The sequence below is a fragment of the Toxorhynchites rutilus genome, chromosome 3, assembly GCF_029784135.1.
Source record: "Toxorhynchites rutilus septentrionalis strain SRP chromosome 3, ASM2978413v1, whole genome shotgun sequence".
NCBI lineage: Eukaryota > Metazoa > Arthropoda > Insecta > Diptera > Culicidae > Toxorhynchites > Toxorhynchites rutilus.
Genome location: NC_073746.1, coordinates 206454330 through 206480430, shown reverse-complemented (window position 1 = coordinate 206480430; position 26101 = coordinate 206454330). Strand labels below are relative to the sequence as shown.

General features: G+C 39.1%; 1 protein-coding gene across 1 annotated transcript in view; it reads left to right on the top strand.

The window, feature by feature from the left end:
• Window positions 1-26060, top strand: part of LOC129775675 (uncharacterized) — a 33341-nt gene extending 7281 nt beyond the window's left edge. Inside the window, exons 2-6 of the mRNA XM_055780672.1 lie at window positions 5763-6122; window positions 7571-7781; window positions 24413-24601; window positions 24664-25032; window positions 25092-26060. Coding sequence (XP_055636647.1) covers window positions 5868-6122; window positions 7571-7781; window positions 24413-24601; window positions 24664-25032; window positions 25092-25849 — 1782 coding nt within the window. The 5' untranslated portion in view covers window positions 5763-5867 and the 3' untranslated portion in view covers window positions 25850-26060. The remainder of the gene's footprint in view (window positions 1-5762; window positions 6123-7570; window positions 7782-24412; window positions 24602-24663; window positions 25033-25091) is intronic.
• Window positions 26061-26101: the final 41 nt, after the last annotated feature.

Sequence of the window (26101 nt, the reverse complement as noted above, 5' to 3'; positions counted from 1 at the left end):
AATCGCCCCTATTCTTTTTCCTTGTTGGGTGTGAACCACTGCGTCCATTATTTTAAACTATTGTGGTATGCCCCATTTTTTTACTAAGTTACTACGACCCCTATTAATTAACACAAGTTCTTATTTGGAACTTTCAAGATCCTGTATAAATTATGTTACGTGAACCTACTTGTTAAAAGAATGACGAATATTTTAATAGAAAGTATTATTGATGTAATTTGTGATTGTGTCACATTTACCCGAACGACAGCTACCCGAATTACAATCACCCGAATGAAATCCCGAAATTAACCTGAATGCTATAAGTACCCGAATGCAACATTTACACAAATGTATTATTTGCAGTTATATTTTATTAGAAGGTATTTTTATATTTGATCCTGATAAGCGTTATTAAAATCATCACATTTATACATTAACTGGTATCCAAAAACTCGTACATTGCGTGGTTAGAGCAAAAACGAGGGAGAGAGAGAGAGCAGCGTTGCGTACTATTTATTTTCAAAATTATCAAAAAGATACATAGTGTCACTTTTATATAAACTAAATTACTAATGTTGTATGAATGATGAATTTACAAATTCGATTATAAATATCCACTCATTTTAATCATGTAGCCTACGTGAAACACGTAGAAGAAAGTTGTCAATTTCAAGAAGTCGCCATAAAATTCATAGAATGAAATATTGAAACCTATTTAAAAAATAAATACAGAAGACATACAATGCGTTGAAATCTGTAATTATTGAATAAAGAAATTTACGTTTGTTAAATTCAATTTAAATATTTAGAAACAAAAATAAACTCGAAAGAACATCTCAGAAGACTTAAGGTTTAAAACACTGTATATTTTTTTTATTTGCCCGGTAATTTTTAGCATTGAAATATGGACGATATATCTCAAAGCTAAAATTAACCAGGCAAACGTATGCTAAGGGATCCTCTCCTATGTTTCTCACTTCCTTATCCTCGTTAGAAGGGGCCTTCGTTCCCATAACATTAACCTTAGAACAAATTTCATTAAGACAAAATAAATTCATAATTATAATTGCGCTCATAAACTCAAAGATCCTTGTTCCGTGTATGTCGCAGAAATGGGTGCGATATACTATGCTCTAGGGATCATTGAAACACTGCCCATCGACCATTATTTTATTTTTTCAGACAGTCTCAGCTCAATAAAGGCAATCCGCTCAATGAAAGTTGATAAACGCTCATCTTATTTCCTAACAAGAATAAGACATCTATTGAGTGTTTTGGTCGAAAAATTATTCAAGATTACCTTAGCATGGGTTCCCTCTCATTGCTCGATTCCGGGGAATGAGAAAGCGGACTCGCTAGCTAAGGTGGGCGCTTCAGAAGGCACACTTTTTGAAAGGCAAATTCCCTATAATGACTTTTTTCACATTCCTCGTCAGGACACACTCGTTAGTTGGCAGCGCATGTGGAGTGAAGATGAGTTCGGTCGTTGGTTACACACGATTATCCCTAAGGTTTCGACGAGTGCTTGGTTTAAGGGATTGAATGTAGGTCGTGATTTCATTCGCGTGATATCTCGGCTCATGTCCAATCACTACAACCTAAACGCGCATCTCTATCGCATTGGGCTCGCAGCAAACAATCTTTGTGATTGTGGCGATGGCTACCACGACATCGAGCATGTTGTCTGGTCGTGTATCCGGTTCCATGCTGCTCGCTCTCAGCTCTCTAGAGCACTGAGAGCACAAGGCAGACAATCGGATATCCCCGTCCGGGATATCTTAGGTAGCCGTGATCCTGATCTTCTGCTTCATCTATACCTGTTCCTCAGAAACGCCGATGTCAACGTTTAATGATGTTTCCTTCGTTGTGTCCCTGTTTCATATCCCTCCTATCCGATCTATAAACTTTTACTTAGTCGCGGCAATACATACACACACTCTTTACAGATACACGGGCCAAAGGTTGTGCAGTCCACTGATGATTCAACAAGAGCCAAAGGTTGTACCGCTCATGACAACTCTACACGAGCTGATGATTGAGCCGGCTAGTGACCATTCTATCCGGAATTCCTCGAGTCGAGAAGACGCACCACGCTAGATATGGGGTACATACTAGGGGGGCGTTGCTGATTAATGGTCAGCTGCATCCCAATAGGAAGTATCGCATGTCGGGCACACGTACAGAGCATTGGAGACAGCAACATCCCAATTACGAGAACACTTGTAATACTAACCTCGAGCCGACCGCGAGTAATCGGTTACATATTACTAACATAGATAATAAGAAAAACTGTCAAAATATTGAACTCCGGCCCCGTCAGGCTAACGCCATATGAGCCTTGATAAAAATATGTATTTTGGAAAAAGAAAAAAAAATAATTGCGCTGCGGCGGCGTTAATACGTAAATGCCATTTTTCCGTATTAATTCTTTTCTGATTTCCAAGACATTTATGCTCCATAATTTTGTTGTTACGACTACCTGCTTAAATTTGCCGCGTTCATTTATAAATGATTTCTCATCCTTGAAGGGTAATACGGAAAGCAAAGAAGACGCCAAGTTGATTGTGCCTACCCTGATTTCTAAAAATGACAGCATTCGTAATTTGTATCAATAATTAAAAACTACACTTGATATTCACTGAATTTTATGTCTATTTATATTATTTATTGAAAATGATGTCAAGTTTACTCACTTAACCAACATTGATAAGTATTTTGTATAAATAAGATAAAGCTAAAACTTTTAAAGAAATTTAGCTATAGGGATTTTAGTTTTTTATATGTCATTGTGGACGCGTCCTCATATGAATTTGTTTTGTCCATTACGAAGATTAATTTCTTTTTAATCGTGACAATTACATCAATTGCTGTAAAGAAGTATTCAATTTCAGATTAAAGTAAGCCTAACTGACACGGTTTCTAAATATTTGCATTTTTTCCTTTGATTTATTTATCAACATCAACTACTAAACAGCTTATGATTGGGCATAACTCGATTGCTGTTTTGTCCAATATTGCAATTGAGCTAGTACACACAAGTTACGACCAATGGTCTGCCAAAACGCTCAAGATCGTAAGCATTCCGCTGAAGAGAAACTTGTATAACTTTAACTCGTTCCCCCACGAAAACAAGTTGGAAAATGTTTGCTCCACAGCCATAACCATCTTCGTGAAAGCATCACGTATAATGCTGCGGTGCTCATACATGTTGAAGGGTTTAATGTAAATTTTCAGAGGCTTGTGTGGAGCTTACTTGGCGAGATTAGCGAAACATAAACTCATTACACCCCCTAAGTTGTCTGAAATAAGTGCATTTACAAAACGTGTTCAATCACTCAACCGGCACTTTTATTGTTCCCGACGATTTGTGTGAGGTATTCGGACACCTGAGCATTCATTAAAATGAAAAAAAAACTGGCGTTTATGTTTCCGCGGACGGTGTTTATCGCTGTTTTTGTAAAATTTGAAAAATCATGTGTAAAAAAATACATGTAGCATTTATTTGACCATGTTAATCTTTTTCTCACTTGCTTGTTTGATATGCTTTCAAGTGAAAATTTGACATAAAATTTGTATTTTTGAGGAGCATGCAGCTTCTCATAATGGGTATTATAATTAATAATTCTGATTGCCAATGTATTATTTTCTCCCAGATTCGATGGTTATACCGTGATATTGATGTTGAAGACACTCAATCCGAGAATTTTTGTTCAAAACCGTTTGTTCTGGAAATTTCCTGAATGGAGGGATGGCTATAGTTCATTATGGCTAATTTAAGGACCTATGTTCGATTATGACAACCCATTCCACACTCATATACATTTATATAAACGTGTACGAGATAAGATGAGCTTAGTGATGTTGCAACCCCATATGGTCGGTGTTAAGTCAGTGGAAACCAATTTGCAAAGTTTTAAAAAATCGAGTTATTGATTGCAGTTGATTAAGCGTTTCGTAAGCTACGCCCCACCTTTATCGGATTTTGAGAATCGTGCATACAGCTGGATTAACGGATCGAAATTGTTTTTGAATGATCAACGAAAACCCATTATAGTATGCAGTCAGAGCGAACCATGTGCTATTAACCATGGCGAATGGAAACAGGTCACGCAATATTAAAAACGAGAAAATAGAAGATTTTCGCGACAATTTTAAAGACTTTTCCGTGTCAGTGGACTCTTTGTTCTACCCATCATCAGATTCTAATAAGTTCATGCACTACAGTGCATTTCGGGTGCATTTACGATTATTCATTGCATTGCATTGCTATTTATAATGTGCAGACAGAGTGAACCATGTGTCAATCAGTTGAAATTAAAGAATTTCCAAGAATTTCCAATCAGTTGAAATTACAGAATTTCCAAGTGCCAAATTCAAACCAACAAAACTTTTTCTTGAAGGTAATAGGTACCTTGTTGAAATGTGCTTGAAACCATTAGTGTGGAAGGTACACATTTTGATTATATTAAAAAATGAATATGGTTCACTCTGACTGAAAGGATCAGTGAAAAATGCTGGTCTTCAGTGTGAGTGATCGCAGAACGTACTTTTTCAGAGTGCGGTTTAGACTGTAGCGATGACAAAGAATTCGAATTTGACGATTCTATTGAAAAATACTGCCTAAGATAATTGAAAATGGAAAGCTTTAACATGTAGGTCATAGAATCACATTCATGCCAGTAAAAGAGACTATTATGCTGAACGCAACCAGATGTTAATGCAGTTCCAACTTCACACCCCTTCTCGCTAGAATTTTCATGACAGAATGGCACACCTTGACTCACAACTTAATTGATTGAAATATACTTTGAAATTGTTCAGTCATAGTGAACCAAGTTTTAAAAAGTGCTTCATTGGTACATAAGTGTCTGTTTTGAGCATGAAACTTGATGTTTTTTGCAATTATCATGCGTCACAGTATTGTCAGAGAATAGCTAACTTTTCTGAGAATTGAAGAAAAAAAACAAAATTTGAACAAAAAAAATCTACATTTGTTCCACGAAAATGAATGAATAAATAAATATGAAACCGGACTTCACACATTTGGTTATTTGTTTAAATATAACGTGCATCTGATAACATCGTCTTAATGAAATAATAAAGTCAAACAAAAACATGAAAACATAACATTAAACACAGATTGTAGATCGTAGAATTCACCTGGGAGCGTGAAAGTTCGTCCTATCGAGCAAATTAGGCGTATCAATTTCGCTCAAGAGTATCCAAATTCAGTAAGCGACATCTAGCTGTATATGGCGGAAGGTTCCGCAGGTTCTCTACGGATGAACCATTTTCGAATCCGTTCAGTCCTGACGATCCACATTTGTTGGTAAGGGCTCCATACTACAGATGCGGTTTCATGAATTGGCCGAATAGGCGAGCAGAAGAGTGATCTCAGGCAGTAGGGATCAGGCAATCCCTAGAGATTCTCGAAATAAACCCAAGCTGACGATTTGCCTTGGATATCAGTGCAGATCGGTGTGCGTCGAAGGTGAGCTTGGGGTCAAGAGCTACTCTCAAGTCATTGACCTGACTGACTCTCTTTCTCTTCTAGTCGAATATTGGTTTCTTTTCCGATAGGAACTCATGATGACACACTTAATTATGCTGATGGTTAATTTATTCAGGCGACACCAACTAACGAAGTGGTCAAGCAGGTTCTGTAACCGACAACAAACCTTGAGAGTTTTGATGGCTAGATAAATTTTTAAGTGGCACACCCAGTTTATTCAAAGTCCGTTCGAATATCAAACTAATATTTGCATTATTTCTTGTTCCAGGTAACACAGTGGGAAATATAATTACTAAAGTAATTATATTGTAAGTGCACAAGGCTCTAAACTTATGATTGCCAATATTTGCAACCGAAGTGAAACAGTACAAACATGATCCGTGGTATCCCATCGAGCCTTTCTCAACTGAGCAATGTTACCAATGTAATTAAAAAGTCCTGGAAGAACCAGTGTGTCGTACTGTTAAGCACAAAGTCCAATTTAGGAAATCTCAGGGAACACACCTTCCCCACTGAGAATGGTTTTGAGCAAAACTCGCTGTATGCGAAGTCGCTACCGGTGCCTTTAACTACTCTGGATCAGTATGTATGGGATAAGGTCGATCGCTGGACCAATAAGACTGCAGTGGTAAGTTTGCTCAGTTGATTAGAGAGTTTAAAAAATCTTAGATTATCAAGCCTACGCATTCAATTCAATTTACTCATTTCTTTGAAGCGGTGAGATGTCAGCGCAGATAAATACAGTAAAACCTGTTTTTGTGCGAATTTTTTTTTGTGCGATTTTTTTTGTGCGATTTTTTTTTGTGCAAATTAAAGCAAATTTGACGAAGTTATCATCCATTTAGTTTTTTCGATGGTTTATGTGCATTTCAGTGCGAAAAAAGCATATTTGCGTCTCAATTATCTACTTCTGAAATCATTGCCCTCCTCTCATCAAATGCTCTAAGTTTTTCTAAGTTTTTGCATGACATGATTTCTAACAGTAACACGTTCCGACATGCAACTAAAAGCACAAAACAGCCACGCGCAACTGGAAAGGCAAAGTGTCCCATCGCAAAGTAGGGAAACAAAAGGAAATTGAACGGTGAATGGCGTGGATTTGAGTTATTTTCTTGGGGGAAACTTATTTTTATGCGGTCCCCATCTAGCGCACAAAAAAAGTTTTTTTTCAAAATGTGTACCGAACACGATATTTTAAAGCTACTGGTGATGTTTTGCACGATTTTTTTTATGCGACTTATGCGACCGCACGAAGTCCCTATCCCCCGCACAAAAAAAAAGGTTTGCCTGTACTGAAAAAATCGAAATCTCAATTAGTTACAAGGGTGGTCCGATAAGTACTTAGCATAGTCGCCCGATGGTGTCAGTATCGCAAGAGAGATTACCTATCGTGTAGTACATCCTCGTAAACGACTACTGTCAAAATTTGAGCCGAATCGGACTCGTAGTTTTGTTTTGACCGTGTGTGGAAGCTGGCGTGCCCGCTGATTTTAGAAAAATGGAAGACCGTATTCTCCAGATTTAGCCCCGTGCGATTTTTCTTTGTTTCCAAACTTAAAAAAGTCACCTCGATAAAACGCATTTTCAGGTGGATTAAAGAAGTTGGAGCATCGTTGGGTCAAGTGTATCGAGCTAAATGAAGACTATGTTGAGAAATAAATCGCCACTTTTCCAAAATTTTAGTGCTTTTTTTGTAGGCTAAGTACTTATCGGACTACCCTCGTATTTCAATATTCATATTAGGGTGGCAACGGATGTATGAAAAAATTTCATCATCGAATTTCAAAAACCGAACATGTACATTTTGTTTTTGGAGATTTTTCGAGGGTCAAAAAATCAAAACTTTGAGCGTTTTGAGGCACCACTAAATCATGTCCGATTGAGTTGACATTTTGCACAGGTAATTTTTTGGGCCAATTTTTTTTTTTTTGAAATTTGACATGACCATTTTGGCTGCCACCCTAATCCATATGGACTGTTCTCGAACGAAATATAATGGCTTACAGCTTCCCACGAAAACAAGTATACAGTTAACTTCAATTAATTGTTTCTATTGAATTTTTTTTTCCATTCTAGGTGTGTGGTGTGACGGGTAGAAACTACACCTACGGTAAACTTCGCGACCGTTGTGCTGCGCTGGCAAGTCGGCTGCAACAAATCTGTAAACTGAATCCCGGTGACACTCTCGCCATATGTCTTCCAAATGTGCCCGAATATCCAGCGATTGCACTGGGAGCGATAGAGGCGGGTTTAGTTGTGACCACGATCAATCCTATCTATACAGTTGGTAAGTTTGAAAAAGTACTAGGTGTGCAACTTAATTCGTTCAGTTTTTTGCATGAAAAATATATTTATTTGAATAACGGGTTCTTAAAAAAAAAGTTAATGAAAGTTGGAAAAGGGGCCGTACTTAGCCGCACGGTATAACTTGGTCGAGATACTCTCACAAGAGCGCTGGGCGGCACTGATATCCATCTTCTGGATGCAATTCCGGATCCTCGTGGTCAGCTGCTTGGTGTCCGTGGCCCGCCAATTATTCTTGTATAACAGAGTACTGAGAAAGCCGAAATAATCCTCGATCGGACGGCACTGGGGCAAATTGGTCAGGTTGCGTTCTTTGGGTTTTTCCTCGAGGTACGCCAACGCCTTCTTGGCGTAATGGGAAGACGCTTTGTCCGGCCAGAAGACGTACTCTCCATCAGAATGATGCTCCTCTAAGATCGGAACCAGAATATTCTCCAGGAACTCCTCCTGGTACACCTTCTGGTTGATGACAAGTCCGCTCGGCTTGTTAAACCAGGGCTTTGAAATCTATTTGTCGGAGATGGCAATAGACAACATAACTTTCTTTTGAAACTTATGCTTGTATTTGTACTTCATCCCGGGGATGTGTGTGTCGCTGAATGTGGGACTTTTGGCAAACCCGTCGCGAAAGACAGGGTACTTGGGCTAATAAACCCCCTATACCCCAAATTAAGTTTGAAGAATACAGACTAATTTTAAGACAACGACTTTTAGCATGAAACAACGGACACGAATTAGAACAATGTTTTGACCCTGGCGCAGCTAGGTAAGCTGGCTCTATTGGCTAGTGAGACAAGACGTATAAAGCTGGAAATTTTGGGGCTGCGTGAAGTCCATTGGTCGAACTTTGGAGAACACTGGCTACCTTTGAAACAGGTACAACTGTACTCTGGCATACGTGGTGACAACGAGTTGGATTCCTGCTAGTGTGCAGGCCAACGCGGAACTGTTGAAGTGGTAGTCTAGCAGCAGGGTGATCGTAGAACAGAATCGTAGGATCGTAGAATTCGGGACACGAGTGCGAAACCTTACAATAATTCAGATCTACGCGCCAACTTATACAGCCAGCTAAATGCCGTGGTGGACAAGATTCCGAAAGACGACATCGAGATCCTGGTGGGCGACTTCAACGCGAAGATAACACGGACTACAAGCGTGTCATGGGACGCCACAGCCTAGGCGAGATGAGTGACAACAGCGAATTGCTTGCAGAGTTTTGTGGTCTCAAGTGACGGTTACACTGCTCAACTCATCAGCATCAGTCGGATGTTTAGACGGAGCCTGCTTGATTTGCGGAATAAACGCATTGCCAACATCCCTTCCGATCACCTTCTTACCATCGAAGAAATCCACCTACGCGTAGCGCCGGTTCAACGACGGGAGGAAAAGTTCGGTCGTCGAAAAGGTCTTTTGTGGATGAACTTGGGACCCGAGCCGAAGATGTTCCTGCTGGTGGCAGCGCCGAGGACCAGTGGACCGTCGTCAAGAATGCCTTCATCGCTACCAGCAAGAAAAACCTACGTGAACTGCACACCCGGAGGAAATAACGGATCTCGGACGACACCTGGAAGAAGATAGATGATCGAAGGGACGCCAAAGAGTGACAAATAAACAGAAGGGGAAAAGATACAGCCCGTCGTCATTATCGTGCCCTCGACCCCTCGATCTGGGAGTAAAGCACTCGTATCGTCGGGACAAGCGAGCGTCGGCTGACTTTCTTTCTAACGAAGGAGAGAGAGCCGCTGCAACCGGTTACCTTCGTCTCCTCTACGATGTATCACGATGCCTGAACGGAGCAAAGATGTATAGCATCTGCTCCAAGTGTCCGCGGACAACCAATCACTAACAACTCCAGCGTGAGACGCATTTCCCGCGTCAATACAGAAACGTCGTCATTGTGAGAGATAGAAGCAGCAATCAAAAGTATGAAATCCAACAGACCTCTGGGGGTCTTGTCCGACCAAATCCAGGTCGCGACTAGTGTTGGGCAAGGCTGTTTACTTTCACCACTACTATTCCTCATCGTCATCAACGAGATCATGGTAGGCGCTATCGACCGTGAACCGAGGGCTTCTGGGGGAACCCATTAGGATGAACGACTTTGCTTTTGCTGGCGACATTGCACTGATATCGACGCGGCGCTCTGATATGAAGAGTAAGCTTGAGGACCCGGTCACATGCTCTCCCGTGGTCGCCCTGAGAATCAATGTCAGCAAGACGAAAGCATTGGATATTAACACGGTCAAGCCTTCGAGATTTACAGTAGCTGGAAATGGCTTTTGGCTTCTTCACGCAATTTTTCCGTCAACATGCGTGACTCAATAGTCAGTCGGGCGTTTAGTCGCTATCTACCTCTACGACTCAACTATCTCATTTCATTCTTCTCCGTCAAATAGAAGTGAAGTAAAATGTTGTTTATAATCCCTCATAAACTGCACGCTATTTACTAATACTAACGCGAGGACTTTTATGTCATACTAGTTATCTAAGTTCGTTGGTTTGAGTTCACAGTGGGTAGATAATAAACCGTCCATTAGCGAAGCGACTGAGAGGAGATTCGTTTTTTATTTTCCATCTTCGAAGATTTCGGGCCCTGGTGTCGAGAAGTTCCAATATCTTGGCAGCTAGATAGCGTCCGATGGCGGAACCAACATCGATATATGCGCGCGGATCAAAAAGAAGAGGACTGAATTTGCGATTTTAAGGAAGATATGGGAAGTAAAACTAAATCAATCACCACACCAAAATCCGGCTTTTTAATTCCAACGTGAAATCAGTGCTGTTTTACGCTTATGAGGCGTGGGGCGTATCAGCAGAGAACGCGCGGAAGCTTCAGGTCATCGTGAACTGATGCCTGAGATATATAGTTCGGGCCTGGTGATCAGACAACTGGATCTCGAATGACATGCTTCATTGTCGTTGCCAGCTGACGCCGATATTAACAGTGATCCAGGAGCATAAGTGGTGGTGTAGTGTTAGTACTGGAATCTGCAGACAAGCATTAGACTGGAATAGGATTGGGCGAACTTGGATCGATATTTAGAAGATCAATCTTTTCCTCTCCGATTTTCGATTTTGAATCGATTCTTTGTACTCCAAAAAATCGTGAAAATCGATCTTTTCTTTTCAATCTTTCAGATCTTTTGATCATATATTTTTTTTTTGTAAATTTGTTTTTCAGTGAACAGTGAATCTCTACAATAACCACCTGATAAATTTCATAAACGCTAGATAGCTTCCAAGGTTGTCTAATTAGTGGTCGTAAATTTAGGAAAAGCTGTTTTGTAAGTTTGATCATTACAAAACAAGTGGTCACAAGTCATATTTAGACCATCACATTCACTAGGCTGATAGTGAAAATAGTGACAAATTTGGATGGTGACATCAGGTTCCGCTCTTTAGACGTAGGACTACGTCTTTCATTTCTGTACCGGGGTTTAAGTTCAATGTTTCGAAAACAAGAGCGTGATGCTTGGAGTGCAAGGTTTTGAACGTTATTACCTCTTTGCCGGCTGATGGGGTGGTATGAAAATCACTTCATTCGAAAGACAAAATGTTCAAGAGTTATTTTCCCTAACACAGATTTCAGAACATATGAGTCTGGGGAAACCGACATTGCAAATATATGCAAGGTGCGGGTATTTTTGTACTGGCATGCATTTTTGCACTCCGAATGTGTGCGAACTTCAAAAGCGGAATGAATACAACGCTTTGGCTCGGTTATTCAAGACTGCATTGGAAGATATCCCTTCATGTTTGTAGCTCACTGAACTTCTACGTATACCGTTTGGCAAAATGTTGATAACAATTTGCTGCGAAAACGTCGATTTGAACAATATGCGTTCAAATTACATGTCAAAATCAAAACTGAGTGCCTAGAATTCATTAAAACTAGCGAATTTGCGGTTCGAGAAGTACGTACACTTGGGAGATGCAATAATTTCAGAGGGGAATATAAAATACATTGATCGTTTAGCCATTCTTCCGTTCACATATTTTGTCCACGATAAATGAATGAAATGAACAAGACATCATGCCATGCGTTAGACTTGCAACGAAGAACGTGATCTACCACAACACCAAGATGTGTGGAATAAAGGTGTGACCGTGTGGTCAATAAGTGCGCGAGGGGAAACGGTATAAATATACAGAGGATTGTGGGAAGGGATTTGACTGCAAATAGAGATGTCTAAATTTTTCGTTTATTCGATTGTCGATTAATCGTGGGGTGATTTTTATATATTCGATTGATTCGAATAATTGTCTTTCAGTATTCGATTAATCGAGCGAATATTTATTTCTTGTAATCAAAACAAACAGACAGAAATATGTCATAATTTTGAAGTTCATGATTTTTTGAGGATGATTGAAAAAAGAGCACACCATGAAAATGATGCACAATACAGGGCGGACTCTATCAAGGCGCTTATTTCAATGTATAACAGGTGAAGCAACATCATCACTTCAATAAGGAGGGGATTACGGTTTGTGGAGCGGGGGTTGTTTGTTTTGTTATTGCTAGGATACGCTATTTTTGCCTTTTTACATGCGAGAGTGTGGAAATGAGAATGAAATACTACAAAATCATCCCTTCTATTTCACATAAATTCGCAAAAGCCGAACATAGTAGGCATCGTTCGAATAAGCGTCGTAGCGATTTGTAGAGAGCCGCCGGCAGCGTTCTGATGCCGTTTGTAAACAATACCGACAGCAATTCCAATATGGCTGAAAGTGCATTTCATATGATTGTTTCACCTGGTACATATAGAGGCGCCTTGGACTCTATTATATATAGTTTCTGATTCCTTTTCACTGTATATAATCGAGTCAGAAAAAAGTTTTTAATCGTTTTTTGTATGTTTTTTTCATTTCTTGAATATAAAAGAGGAATTTGATTTTTGATTCACCCCCTCAAAGTCAGAAAATACCTTTCTCGCATGAAAAAAAAATTTATCCAGATTCTTTCAGGAAGTAATAGACGAGCATATTTGATGAATAAAAATCCTTCTACGCATATGTTCGAATTTCAACAATGAAATAGTTATAGAACTATTTTTTTTTGTTTCGGACTTGTTGCCTCAAACTGGCTCTACTTTAAAAACTACTGTTGCTTTCATTTGAAATATGAGAAATTTTGTACAGGATATAGTAGTGAAACATCTAAATTAGTGGGTTTTAACATTTTGGAAGTGGAAAACTTGAAAGTTAATAATATTTAATGTGTTATTATTAATTTTATCCTGAAAAATTTATATTGAACTAGATCATTTCTATCAATTAAATTAAAGCTCTCTAACCGCTCTAAAATTTTTGACACCCAACTTCTGCTTTTTTAATTTGGCTGCAATAACTATATAACGATATAACTGGTGAAAACTCATGCAAAATCTTCAAAAATGACGATTTTCACCCCACTGTACATGTAATAGCCACTTAAATTTCACCTTTTCGTTAAAAGGTTACCTTCCTTCTTGAAATAAGTCATACTTAAAATATAAAAAAAATATTTTTTTCCAAACTGTATATAATCGAGTTCAAAATTGTATATAATCGAATCACATATTATCGAGTCAGTCGATATTAGTCGAGTCCGACATGCATTTTTTTTGCACCAACCAAAATTTTGGCTGTTCAAAATTATCTATTCTTCGAATGTTGTTTGTTGAAATAGCTGATTTGTTTGAATATCTCTGCTTGGTCATAGAATCATTGATCACTAGTATGGTATTTTTTCCTCGGCGCTCTGAATTTGAATACTACTATTTTAGAACGGGAGCTTAGATCACCTTCTTCAAGTCCGCATTTTACTCCTGCAGACCCTGAATTCTTCTTCCCAGTCTCCTCCACCACCTAGGAATCAAGCTTCTACCGTAAATGATTTAGCATATTCTATGAATTTCGACGAAACACCATGACGGTTAAACAAATGTTGCACTGTATTTTCTGAAAAAAATGGTTCCCTTTTTCATTAATCGCGATTACTTTGATAATTATTCGATGTATTCATACCTTGATTTTTCATTTTTTGGTATAAAATTACTGTTACAGATATTCGATTATTAGAATTAATCGAACGATAAACCGACGTCTCTAGCTGCAAAACGCGGGTAAAATATCTCCATCACCAACCGACACTGAGAGTCGATTTATTCTCTTGAGCTGAAACATATAATGCGATAGAGTATATTACAAACCTAACTTTAACCGTAAAAGACTTACCTTTCAACTTTTCAATGCTCTTATTCCCACCAATACAATTCCACACACAAAGAGCAAAAAAAAGATATTGCAAAATATTGCAGATTGTTTACATACAAATTCCAAGATGGCTGAAAGGCCTTTTTCATAAGTTGCGCTACCGTATTGTATCTATCGTGCCACAATACATGAATTGACCAAAATTGCGATTTGTTCGCAATTGAATTCGGAAATTGTTTCATTCAATCACTGGTTTAACCCTTGGCGGTCGTATTAAATTTGGGCATGGGTGTCGTACTGGTCGGAATTATTTTTCCTTTAAAAAGCAGTGATACGTGCAAGATTATGAAAAAAAAAAAATACGGGTGGGTAATGTCGGGGACATAACCGGAGTGACGTAGGACTACACAAAGGGGACAGCTTTTGTTAAATATATATTTTAAATATATTGTTTTATTTTCTTCTCCTACGTGAATACCTACCTATCTACCTGAAAAATGGATTAGTTTACTGTTTACTCTTTATGAATATGTTGAGGGTTGAAAAGAACCTTTGGTGTTGTGTTTTTGTTATCACTCGATATTCCCATCTTGTTCGGTTAAACCTTCCTGTTTAGCTATTGCGTTTGCCACTCGCCACAGCTTTCACAGTTGGAAAATTTCTTCCTATCCAGCTTGTGACATATTGTTCAGTAAATTACATTTAATGCGACGTGCCGGAGAAGCACTTTGCCACTCACTGAAACTAATTGTTGCCTTGATGAGCGCCGAACCGAAGCTGCTCTGTTCTTGATGCGGGTTTTCTGATTGTCGTGAGCAGCTTTGCATGCCAACTCGAGCACTCCGACGGCCGAAACTCTATAATCGCTGTTAGGTATACTGGTGCTCCGGCACCAATCCGTCCTAGTTACCCTTGCGGAGCAATCAGTGAATGCGACCAACAGAGAACTGGAGACCTGCACGGTTCGAGTGAGACTTTGCCTTTCCCTTAACTTGTCCTCCTTTGTTACGTCCACGATGCCGATGCCGTACAACCACACGGGTTTACGGTTTGAAAGAAAATAAGATATTTTTTTGGGGTCCTCGTGTTTTATACTCTAGCGGTACACACTCACAGGATAGAGACAAATCGGCAGACTCAGCCAGAGGGGCGAGTCCAACGAGACGAACGAATGAGCGTTAAAAGGGAGCGATGGCAAAAAAATACATTCATTACGATTTGTTCGCTCGTTGGATTCACATGCAGGCTAAAAAGGGTCCTTTTCAGGATCACAAAATTATCTTCAATCTAAAGAGTTTATTGTTTTGTTGTCACTCGATATCCCCATCTTGTTCGGCTAAACCTTTCTGTTTAGCGATTGCATTTGCCACTCGCCTCAGCTTTCACAGTTGGAAAATTTCTTCCCATCCAGCTTGTGACATATTTTACAGTAAATTACATTCAATGCAACGTACCGAAGCGCCACTCAGTGTCGCATTGGAGGCGATTTGAACCTGTAATTGAACATTTGCGATGACAGTGGTACAGTGTCGACTTTCAATGTGCGGTCATAATTTGGATCTCTATGTTTACAAAAATGTCCAACTAAATAAGTCGCATTACATGTCCGTCCAATTAGCTAAATGTCGAACTAATTGTAAATTACTGTACTTTCAATCTGGAAACAATTTAAGAGTTGGTGAAAATTGAATAATCTTGAAAGTCCCCAACTATCAATAAGCTCAGAACAACTGCCAAATTCACATACTCATCATATCCTGGCAAACAAATTATGAAAAAATCAATTTGTGTTTTATTATTATTTTGGATATTGTTTTAGAAAGCATTGAACTGTATTTCCTAAACTCTTTTTTGGAAGGTTTAATGGCCCTGAAAAGCGCCTTGTTTTATGGAATAGTTCCAATTTAGAAAACTTAGTACTCGTGGTTTTGAAAAAAAAACCATTTCGAACGCCCTCGATGCCGCCTTGTTCTGGATTTGCCACCAAAGCAGATTGTAAAAAGAACAAACTTTTTTCTTCTGCTACCTGCTGCCGTTTTGCGATTGCGTTTGCCACTCGCCACTCGCTGCAACTGCCTGTTGTTGTCTTGATGTGTTCTGTTCTGAATGCGGTTTTTCTTATCGTCGCGAGCAGCTTTACCAGCCAACTCGATCACTTCGGCGGCCGAAACTATATAACGGCGGCTAGGTGGACTGGTGCACTGGTACTAACGCGCTCGGCCTAGCTACCCTTGCGGGGAACTCCATATCAACACGGTTCGAGCGGGATTTTGCCTTTCCCTTCACTTTTCCTCCTTTACCATGTCCAGACATGGGTGCTTGGGTTGGTTTGTTGATGTGTTGTGATGCGAACCGATGTGGTGTACGGTTTGAATGAGAATGATCGTTACGGCAGCGGAGCGGGGATTTTTAAGCTGACTGGCTGGCTCGAGAATTCCGCATGTGTGAGACTGCGACCAATGTTTCGTTCATTTTTTTCTTTTTCCTTTCCAATCGTGCTTCATTCTATTTCGCTGCTGCTCTGGTTGCCCGTTTTGGTCGGTACGATTTGAGGAGCACAAAATGGACCAATCAAAAATGGGCACATAGTGAATTTTGAGAATGCTTGATATTTCACAATTATTCAATTATTTATCTCAAGAAAAATGAAATGTTATTCGTTATGATAGATGCGTAGATATATTTCCTATCAATTGATGCAAAAACCTTTGCGATCTATTGAGAAATGCTCGAGTTATAAGCGTTCCAAATCTTGCATTTTTTCCTACTTGTTCAGTGCCTAGATTTCCATTTCACCCCCTATATCTTCCGGTTAGACGTAGTCCTACGTCAAAAATATTTTTTGGTGGACTATATACATGTATTAACTTAACAATGTGTTTTAATTTGGGTTCTTATATAAAATTATATTTTATAAGGAAGAGTATAAATTGATTCTTGGTTGAGTAAAATATAAAATTAGCGTGGTTTCTTGCTGTGGTGGCTGAGAGCAGACAAACGACCACGAAGAGTTAATCAATAATCTCCATATACTCGAATGAAAGTTCTACGTCAACGTTGCTGTCATATTTTAGGTATAACCCACCCATAGTTTTTCAGAGCTATTTTTATGCTATTGAAACAATTTTTCGAGTCAATGAGTAGCAAACATGTAACACTTGGACGCTTCAAGAAGGAATGGATTCCTGCTCGGAATTGCTTAACACAAATATTCTAGAACTGGGACTACTACCAAGATTTCGACTGAATACCAGACGTATGGCATTTTATAGACGATAGACGGTAGGTTTTATGGGATTATTGTCAGCGGAGTTTCGGATAAATATCAGTTGTTGAATGCCTTTGATGTTAGAATAGAAATGTGAATTGTTTATTCCATGTCTAAAGAAACGACATCGACATCATTGGAAGACCTGTCAGTACAGACACTGTCCGGAGAGCAGCATACAGGAATAATCTGAGAGGTCTTGTTGGCCGTGAAAAGTTTTTCATCTCAAAGGCGAATATGAAAACACGACTACAATTTGCTAAGGCATATGTAAACTGACCTAAGGAGTTCTGGAACAAGGTCCTCCATACGGATGAGATGAAAACCAATCTCTTTGAATCGGATGAAAGACAGATAGTGTGAAGGAAACCAGGATTGGTGCTTCAGATTCAGCATTTGGTTCCCACAGTAAAACCCGGCGGCGGCAGTCAGAAGATGTATTGTACGATGGCGACTTCTGGAACTGGAACCATGGAGTTTATCGATTCAGCGATGAACAAGATGGCTTCATTGAATATCCTGAAACGTAACCTTCAGTGTCCCGTGCAGAAATTGGTTCTCTCGTAATCACAACTTTCAACAGAATGATGACCCGAAGCAAACTGACCTCATTATGTGGGAATACCTGCTCTATAATATCCCAATCAACTCAAAACACTTCTGAAATCACAAGACTTCAACACTATTGAGTTTCTTTGGTGGGAAATCAAGAACCATCTAAAGAATTAAAATCCAGGGAACAAAGCGGAACTTGAAACGATGATTACGGAGATCTGGGAGGCACTTCCGTCTACAGTTAGCAGAAATCTCGCCTCGTCGCTTTTTAGCTATTTAATTTTTTTATCACTTCAGTAGACTCGAAAGAGACTCAACTCGCATCAGACTTTCTCCTTCGCACTCAGATATCGATCACAAACTATGAACCCTTTTGCTCCTATATTCCGCTTGAGATGTGGTCGAACCCCAAAACATGCAACGATAAGGTTACCCTGCTGGAATTTGAGAGCCTACTTTCATGAAATATTCGTTTATCTGGATACCCTTCCATATCCGCACTAGCATTAGCATTGAGCAAGTTGCACAATATCGTAGGTGGTACGAATTCAGAACTGTTCAGTTAAAAGCTAGCCTCCATCCATTGCTGATGATTAGTATTATCTCTTAGATGAAAGCATGCTCTCTCCCACAGTTAAGAATTGTCCTGGCCACGTCCTTGCAACTGCTAAGGAAAGCGAAGGAATGTTAGTTCAACATTTACTTAAGAGAGATGCAGAGAACTCTACGACCTCTCATAAATGTCTCGGGAATTGAGGACACTCAGCCGGTGTTACTGGCAGGGCTTGTTGTTACTAATAATTACTTATTTTTACTATTTCTATTATCACTATTACTATTACTATTACTATTCCTACACTTATTGCTATTATTATTACAATGACTATTAGTAATACTATTACTATTAATATTCCTATTACTATTACTATTACTATTACTATTACTATTACTACGATTATAACATATTAAATCGTAGAATGTAAAAATACACGCTCCAGGATCCCGATACTCGTCGTATTAATAGCTAGAAGGAAATAATAGGGTTATACAATTTTGATTTGATTTATATTGAGAAAACTGTAAAACCCGCGGAAGCAAGAGTGATTTTGGTTTCTCTTCTGCCAAATGCACAAACTCTCTATTTCTTCAGCTTTATCTCTTCCACAATTTTATGATCAACCTATAGAATATCACGAATGCGTTGCGACCGTCCGATAGTTCCAATAGTTGTCTAATAGCTGTGTAAAATAAATGTTTTATCGTATATTGAATAATGATCTAATTGTTCCATTCTTCCCCCATTGGTTCAAATTTCAATACCAGTATATCTTTATAACCAAAAGCCGAGTATGGCATTTAACAGATAAGGGAGGTTTACATAAAAAAGGAGAATTTGTGAGATAATATTATGTATAAATATATATCCTTATATAATTAATTGTTAGATAATACCAATAAACACAATAATCGATGGAATTCATAAATACAGAGAATGAATGAAGAAAACAATGTTCAGCCCGACGTATTCTGTGTGGGCCCAGAGGGGTTATGTGGTTATGTGGTTATGTAGTTAGGGCGCCTCCTCGACATCAACATTAGCATTTAATTCATATCTCGCCTGCTAACCTGGAATAAAATTGTATTTTTATGATGTAGAATTATAGTAATTGGGATCCGCACACAATTGGGTACAACCTTAGATCTACTCGTCTTCCTCTTCAGATTCAAGTAAGTTATACATTTCTTTGATTTTCGAGTCCAATTCTGTGCGGCAGTCGGTATTCTGCTGCCAACTTGAGTAAATGATTCTCCGGCCTTCTAATTATGTGTCCCCAGTATCTTAACTGGAGAGTCCTAATCCATTTAGTTATTGATCTGGGGCCATCGAAAGAGTGTGAATTTCCGTCTTCCTTACACATCGATTTTATTTGACCATAGATTTGTTTTTGATATCGCCTCAATGATTTCCTGGACCACTTAGTGAGTACCATAGCTTGTGTTCCATACACCATCGTTGGGGCTATAACGGATTCGAACAGTAATGATCCTAACTTCTCTGAAGACTGTATTTTCTGAAGGTAGTCTAAAATCATTTTCGAGTCAATTACAGCGTCTCTGGATCTCTTTCTTGTCGTCAGATTTCGATGCAACCGTTCCGTGATTGGGACACCCAAATATTGAATACAAGAAGATGTTTTTAAAATCCGGTCACAGATTTTTATTTCCGTTGTCGATTGTCCTGAAGGCGTTCTTACCATGATTTGACATTTTGCTTCATTAAGTTTCAAGTTCACTTCGCTTAAGTAAGTTTCTAGCACTGGCAATAATTTTTCTAATTCTTCCACTGATCTGGCAATAATCAGGATGTCGTCTGCATAGACAAGGATGAGTGGAAACATCAGCTTTCCTGTTTGATTGAGCTTTAGAAAGCCGTCCAAAACATCCTCTGTCGTCACCAATACTTCCTCCATCATCAAATCGAAGATGTACGGGGAGAGTGGACAACCCTGCTTAACTCCCCTTGATCGCGACTGAGGCGCAGTCTTCTGGCCATTCCATAACACCTGTTGTTCTGCAGAACTAATGCAATTAATAACCCTGTTAGCAATGCTTTCGGAGGCTCCTTTAGCCAACAGTACATCTGGACGTACTGAGAGACTAATATTGTCAAACGCCTTCTCGATATCTAAAGCCATGACGATCAGGTCATCACCTGCGTTCCATTTCTCTTCCAGGATACGTCTTGCTGTGAAAATATGATCGACTGATGATCGGTTATTGAGAAAACCAGCTTGGTGGGTTCCTACAGGGGAGGTGTTTTGGATCAGAATGCCCAAAGTCCAGCTAGCATAGACTTTTTAACCTACACTAGCCAAAACGATCCTTCTGAAATCTTTCGCTTGCTTGGCATTTCTGATCTTTGGGATTGAGATTACCGTAGTATATCTCCAGCCGATGAGAATGCTATTTTCTACCCACACTCTTTTCAGTAGATTTTTGAACTCTTCCAATGTATTTACATCAGCGTATTACCCTTCCATATCCGCACTAGCCCCCAAAAATTCTCGTATGCTGCCCTTCTTTGTCGTAGCACACCTCGATACAGAGCTCATCCTCTTCTTGTATCGAGCTTTGTGTTTCGCTGGCAGGCTTAAAAAACTGACAATATCCAGGAAAAACTGGATGGTTGGCAACTCTGATGGAACAGTTCCAGATTGTCCAAATAAGCGTACAATTTTTGACGTAGAACTATGCCTTTCATTTCCATGCTGGTGTGTAGGATCAAAGTTTCGAAAACTAGAGCGTTACATTGGAAGAACAAGATTTTAACCGTTAATATCTCTTTACCGGCTGGACGAAATGGTGTGACAATCACTTCAGACTTTATGTCTAAGAATTATCTGATTGTTATTTATTGATCAAAAAAAAATTTCAGTAGTTCGAAAGCTGTTTTGAAATCTTAACAATCTAACTTATTGACGATGCTTGCATTTATGGTGATCGGAATGTGTTCTCGAACACGGACGCTAAATCAATCGTTAGCCATGGGAATAGGTGCTCTGAAAAGGATCATTCTGGTTTGTACACTAACATTAAGGAAAGCTTTGAGTTTATTGGTGCGGAAGCTCTTATGGGTTCCGTTCATCGTCGGTTTTCATACCATTAAGTGAAGTGTTTGTGTACGATTGAATCGTGCGTAAGCATTGTTGATTATATACGTTGTCAAAATGGCAATGGTAGTAGTGAAACAAATAGCGAATTCGTTTTTGTTTAGTTTCAACCCCAGTGCCACACCAAATGCTGTCAAAACGTTTTTTTATTTACTCAGTTTCAACCTAGTGTCGCACTAGGTTCGCCCCGAAAGCTGTTAGTTTCACACTGAGATGTTTCACGGGTTGGCACTCGGGTTCACCAATACAACTATACTGGACTGTCAAGTTCCGAGTATTGCTTTGGAAAATCTAAAAATAATAACATGGAAAATGGAAAACCTGCTGCTCATGCTTTTGTATTATTGGAATCGTAATCCAATTCGGATTCTGATTTCGAAGAGTATATTCGCATAGACGGCATTAAGCTTCGTGTGCTTTCATTGGGAGGCGAAAATTCTTATGGATATTCAGGAGGAATAAACATGCTTTCAAAATCAAAATTATGAATGAAAATTTACTTTAACGTATTGAATATTTATTTTATGTGATGAAATAAGAGGTTTTTTTTCGATATCGCAGAAACATTGAACGAAAACTGTGTCTGATGATGATTTTATATTATAATAGTAATTATTTGTGGAACAAACAGGAAATGCATCGACAAATGGTTAAGTGAGTGTCACTGTACATTTGTCGTCGCTAATATAAACAAATCAGACTATATAATGCACACCAACAAACCACCGCATTCGTGAAACTGAAAACGTTTTTTATTACAGAATCAGTTTGGCACTGACTCAGTTTTAAAAACGAATTCGCTAAAATAAAGATCGCCTGTGATGGCAGTGAGTGTCTAGAAGAAAAAATACATACTGGAACACAAATTGTTCTAACGAGAACAAAAAATAATCATGTATCGAACGTCTTCAGTCGTTTCTTCAAAGCCACGCAAACCCACCGGTTCTTTTCAAGACCACCAATAAGTTTAAAAGAGTTGAATTTTATTTGTTTGAAATATGGAATTGATTATACAGAAATAAAAAATTCCGTACGTATACTCATCCACTCCCACACTCACAAAACAAAACTTTCAGCAATCTTTCAAAATATGCAATCATTCATTTATTAATTGAGAATTGATTCAGATGAAAATTAAAACAATTATTTTCCATGTCAACGTTAGTCTACCTTGCGGTTATCTTCTTCTTCTTCTTTTTCTTAAATGACAATAACGTTCCTAGAGGAACTTCGCCGTCTCAACGTAGTATTACTTGCGTCATTTTCATTAGTACTTAGTTGAGGTTTCTATGCCAAATAACACGCCTTGAAAGCATTCTGAGTGGCAAACTCTAGAATACGCGTGACCACAGTGCAAGACGAAGAAATTTAATTGACAAAAATATTATCCGACCTGAACAAGAATCGAATCCGAACCCCCGGCATGATGGGTTTGCCGCTAACCACTCGACCACGGGAGCACAATTACAATTTTCAACAAAAAACACCCAAACAAAACAAAATTGTGTGAAGTTCACTTCAGCGCTTTCTCATTCATGTCTGTAGATTATACACGATGGAATGCGAAAACCACACAACAAAAACCTTACGGTTATAGCACAGATATAACCCACATCGAGTTTGTTTTATCCCATTTGTTTATTTATTTAGGATCATTGGCATTTTAGCTGCAACAGAGCCGGGTTTCAATCGTGTACATGTTACATGTTTATGGTTTCTATAAATTGTAATTTACACAGTAGTAACCATTTAGGCGTGAGAGTATTCTTTCTGTTCTTTCATTGTTCAGCAGACCAGACAACGGAGACAGTTGATATGATTATTATTGAGTTATGAATAGCACAACAGCCCGATGTTTATTGCAGAGCAGAGCAGAGCAGAATGAATTAGAGATGTTCCATCCGCTCATGAGCTGTTCCGAAGAATCGACTCTCTGAAGTGAGTTGACGCGGAACAGCTCGCAAAAAAAATCAAACAGCTCTTCAGCTCACTTTGATGATGATGAAGGAGAGAAAAGAGCTGTAGAATTGAAGAGAGTGTGTGAGCTGTAAGATTCAAATGAACTGACCGTCTCTCGCTCTTCGTGTTAAGACATCAGTTTAGTTTCATTTGTCCCTCGTCTTTTCAACTGTTATATTCGCGTTGACGGCATTGAGCTTTGCTTACCAGTTTAGGGGGCGCCAAAAATAATAATTGGCTCTCAGGCAGAATGAACACGTTTTTAAAATTCAAATTATTAATGAAAATTAACTTCTGTGTATCAAATGAGTATTCTATTTCAATGAAAAACACTTTGTTTGCAGGCGGTGCAAAAATCTCATAAGATTTTTTTTTTTGAAGAAAACTTTCTATTGTAATGTAAAGCCTCAGTAAAAATGTCGGAAATGTTGTACTCGCCGAGTCTGTTGTAAATAATAGTCTGGAATACGTGTTTCAAGTAATTAATAATATGGTGTGAAAAATTTCATTTGAATTTTAACATTTTCAAACTGGCTTCGTGGCTATCGAGTTTGGGACCCAAATTGAAAGTCGGCACTGACAACTGAGCTGAAGAGCTGTTCATAAAGAACAGCTCATTTAGATGAGCTGATATGATCAGAGCTGTTCATCATGATGAGCTGATTTGCACACCTCTAGAATGAATCGATCTTCATTCGACCCCCTTTTCATGCGCTTTGGTTGGAACAAAATACACAACTACGCCATTCACAGGATGTAACAATACACTTCAAAGAGAAACGGGAAAAAACTAGGTTGAAATCTACCCATTAGAAAAGAAAAAGTTACGACTAGATGTAAGTGTTGCGATAAATTTGTTTATCCTTCAACACTGTTTAGATGGTTATATCAAATTACATTTTCTAGTTCCACATATTATTCCAATTCACGATTAAAATGCTTCCCTTCTTATTTCAATTGCAGAGGAAATCAGTAGGCAACTGATTGATAGTGATTCAAAGATCCTTTGTGGGACATCTTCAAACTACTCAGTATTGAAGGAGGCAACAAACTTGGCCAAAAAACAGATTCCAATCGTTTGTATACGAACAAGTCCTGATGATATACTTCCCGATGGGGCAATCGATTTCATGGAATTATCGGATCCTGCAGGTGAGACCAAAAAGTAATGACCATCAAGCGAATACTTCTAAAAAAATGCTTTCTTTCTCCAGGAGTACTGTTCGGCAACACCCCGCGTCACAACCGCCAGCCAGAAGATATTGCGTTTCTACCATACTCATCAGGAACAACTGGGCTCCCGAAAGGGGTCGAATTGACACATACCAATATTATTTGCAACAGTGAAATGTTGATTACCAAAACTGGGGAAGAGTGTATTATACGACCAACGACGGACACTTTTCAGGACGTATTGCCCTGCGTGCTTCCTTTTTTTCATATCTATGGATTAACGGTGACAATGATTTCAAAGCTGGTCCGGGGAACCAAACTTGTTACACTTCCAGCATTTCGGCCCGACACCTTTCTTGCGTCACTAACTGAACATAAAGGGTCAGTTTTGCATCTTGTTCCTCCGATTAGTAAGTCCTTTTTGCCAACTATGAGTAAATACGACACGATAGCAATTCCATTCTTACAGTTCTCTTCCTGAGTAATGCTGAGATGGTTAAACCGGAACATTTGGTGTCTGTACGAAACATTTTCTCTGGTGCTGCACCTATGGGAGCATCAGATGCCGAAAGACTGATATCAAAGGCACCGAACATCAACTTTGCCCAGGGATACGGGCTAACTGAGACTTCGCCAGTTGTTTTGCTTGGATCGCTGGGGAGCAAGAATTATGCTTCCGTTGGATCACCTGCGCCACTAACTCAAGCGAAAATAGTCGGACTGAATGATCCAACAAACACCGCCCTTGGACCCAACCAAAGTGGTGAACTTCTTATAAGAGGACCACAGATCATGAAAGGTTACCACAATAATAAAACTGCAACAGATGACATATTCGCTGGAGATGGTTGGCTTCGGACGGGAGACATTGGTCATTACGATGAAAACTTGCATTTTTACATCACCGATAGACTGAAAGAATTGATCAAAGTAAAAGGTTTTCAAGTGGCACCGGCAGAGCTGGAAGAACTTCTGCGCGACCATCCGGATGTGGAGGATGCAGCCGTAGTGGGCCAGGCACACCCTGTTTCTGGCGAAGTACCACGTGCATTTATAGTTGCGAAAAAATATTCTAAAGTTACCGAGAGTGCCCTGCAGCAGTATATTGCTGGGCGGGTAGCCGTATATAAAAAGCTGGATGGGGGCGTAACTTTCCTCGATTGTATCCCTAAAAATGCCTCCGGAAAAATTCTACGGCGACAGCTCAAAGAGGAATATTGCTCCTGATGTGAGCACTCTTGAATGAACGATAAATTGTTGGCACTTCAAACGGAAGCATCATTCCCTGAGAATCGATACTCGCTAATGATTCTGAAGCAATTGTGTAAGCGAAATTTCGGTGAATTAATAACTATTTTTTACCCAAGAACGTTGTTTACAAAAATTAAAATAAATACGATAAGGAAATACAGTGTTATATTTTATTAAATAATGAAAATGATTCTAGTACTCATCAATAGAGGCGAATGAACTGCAAAG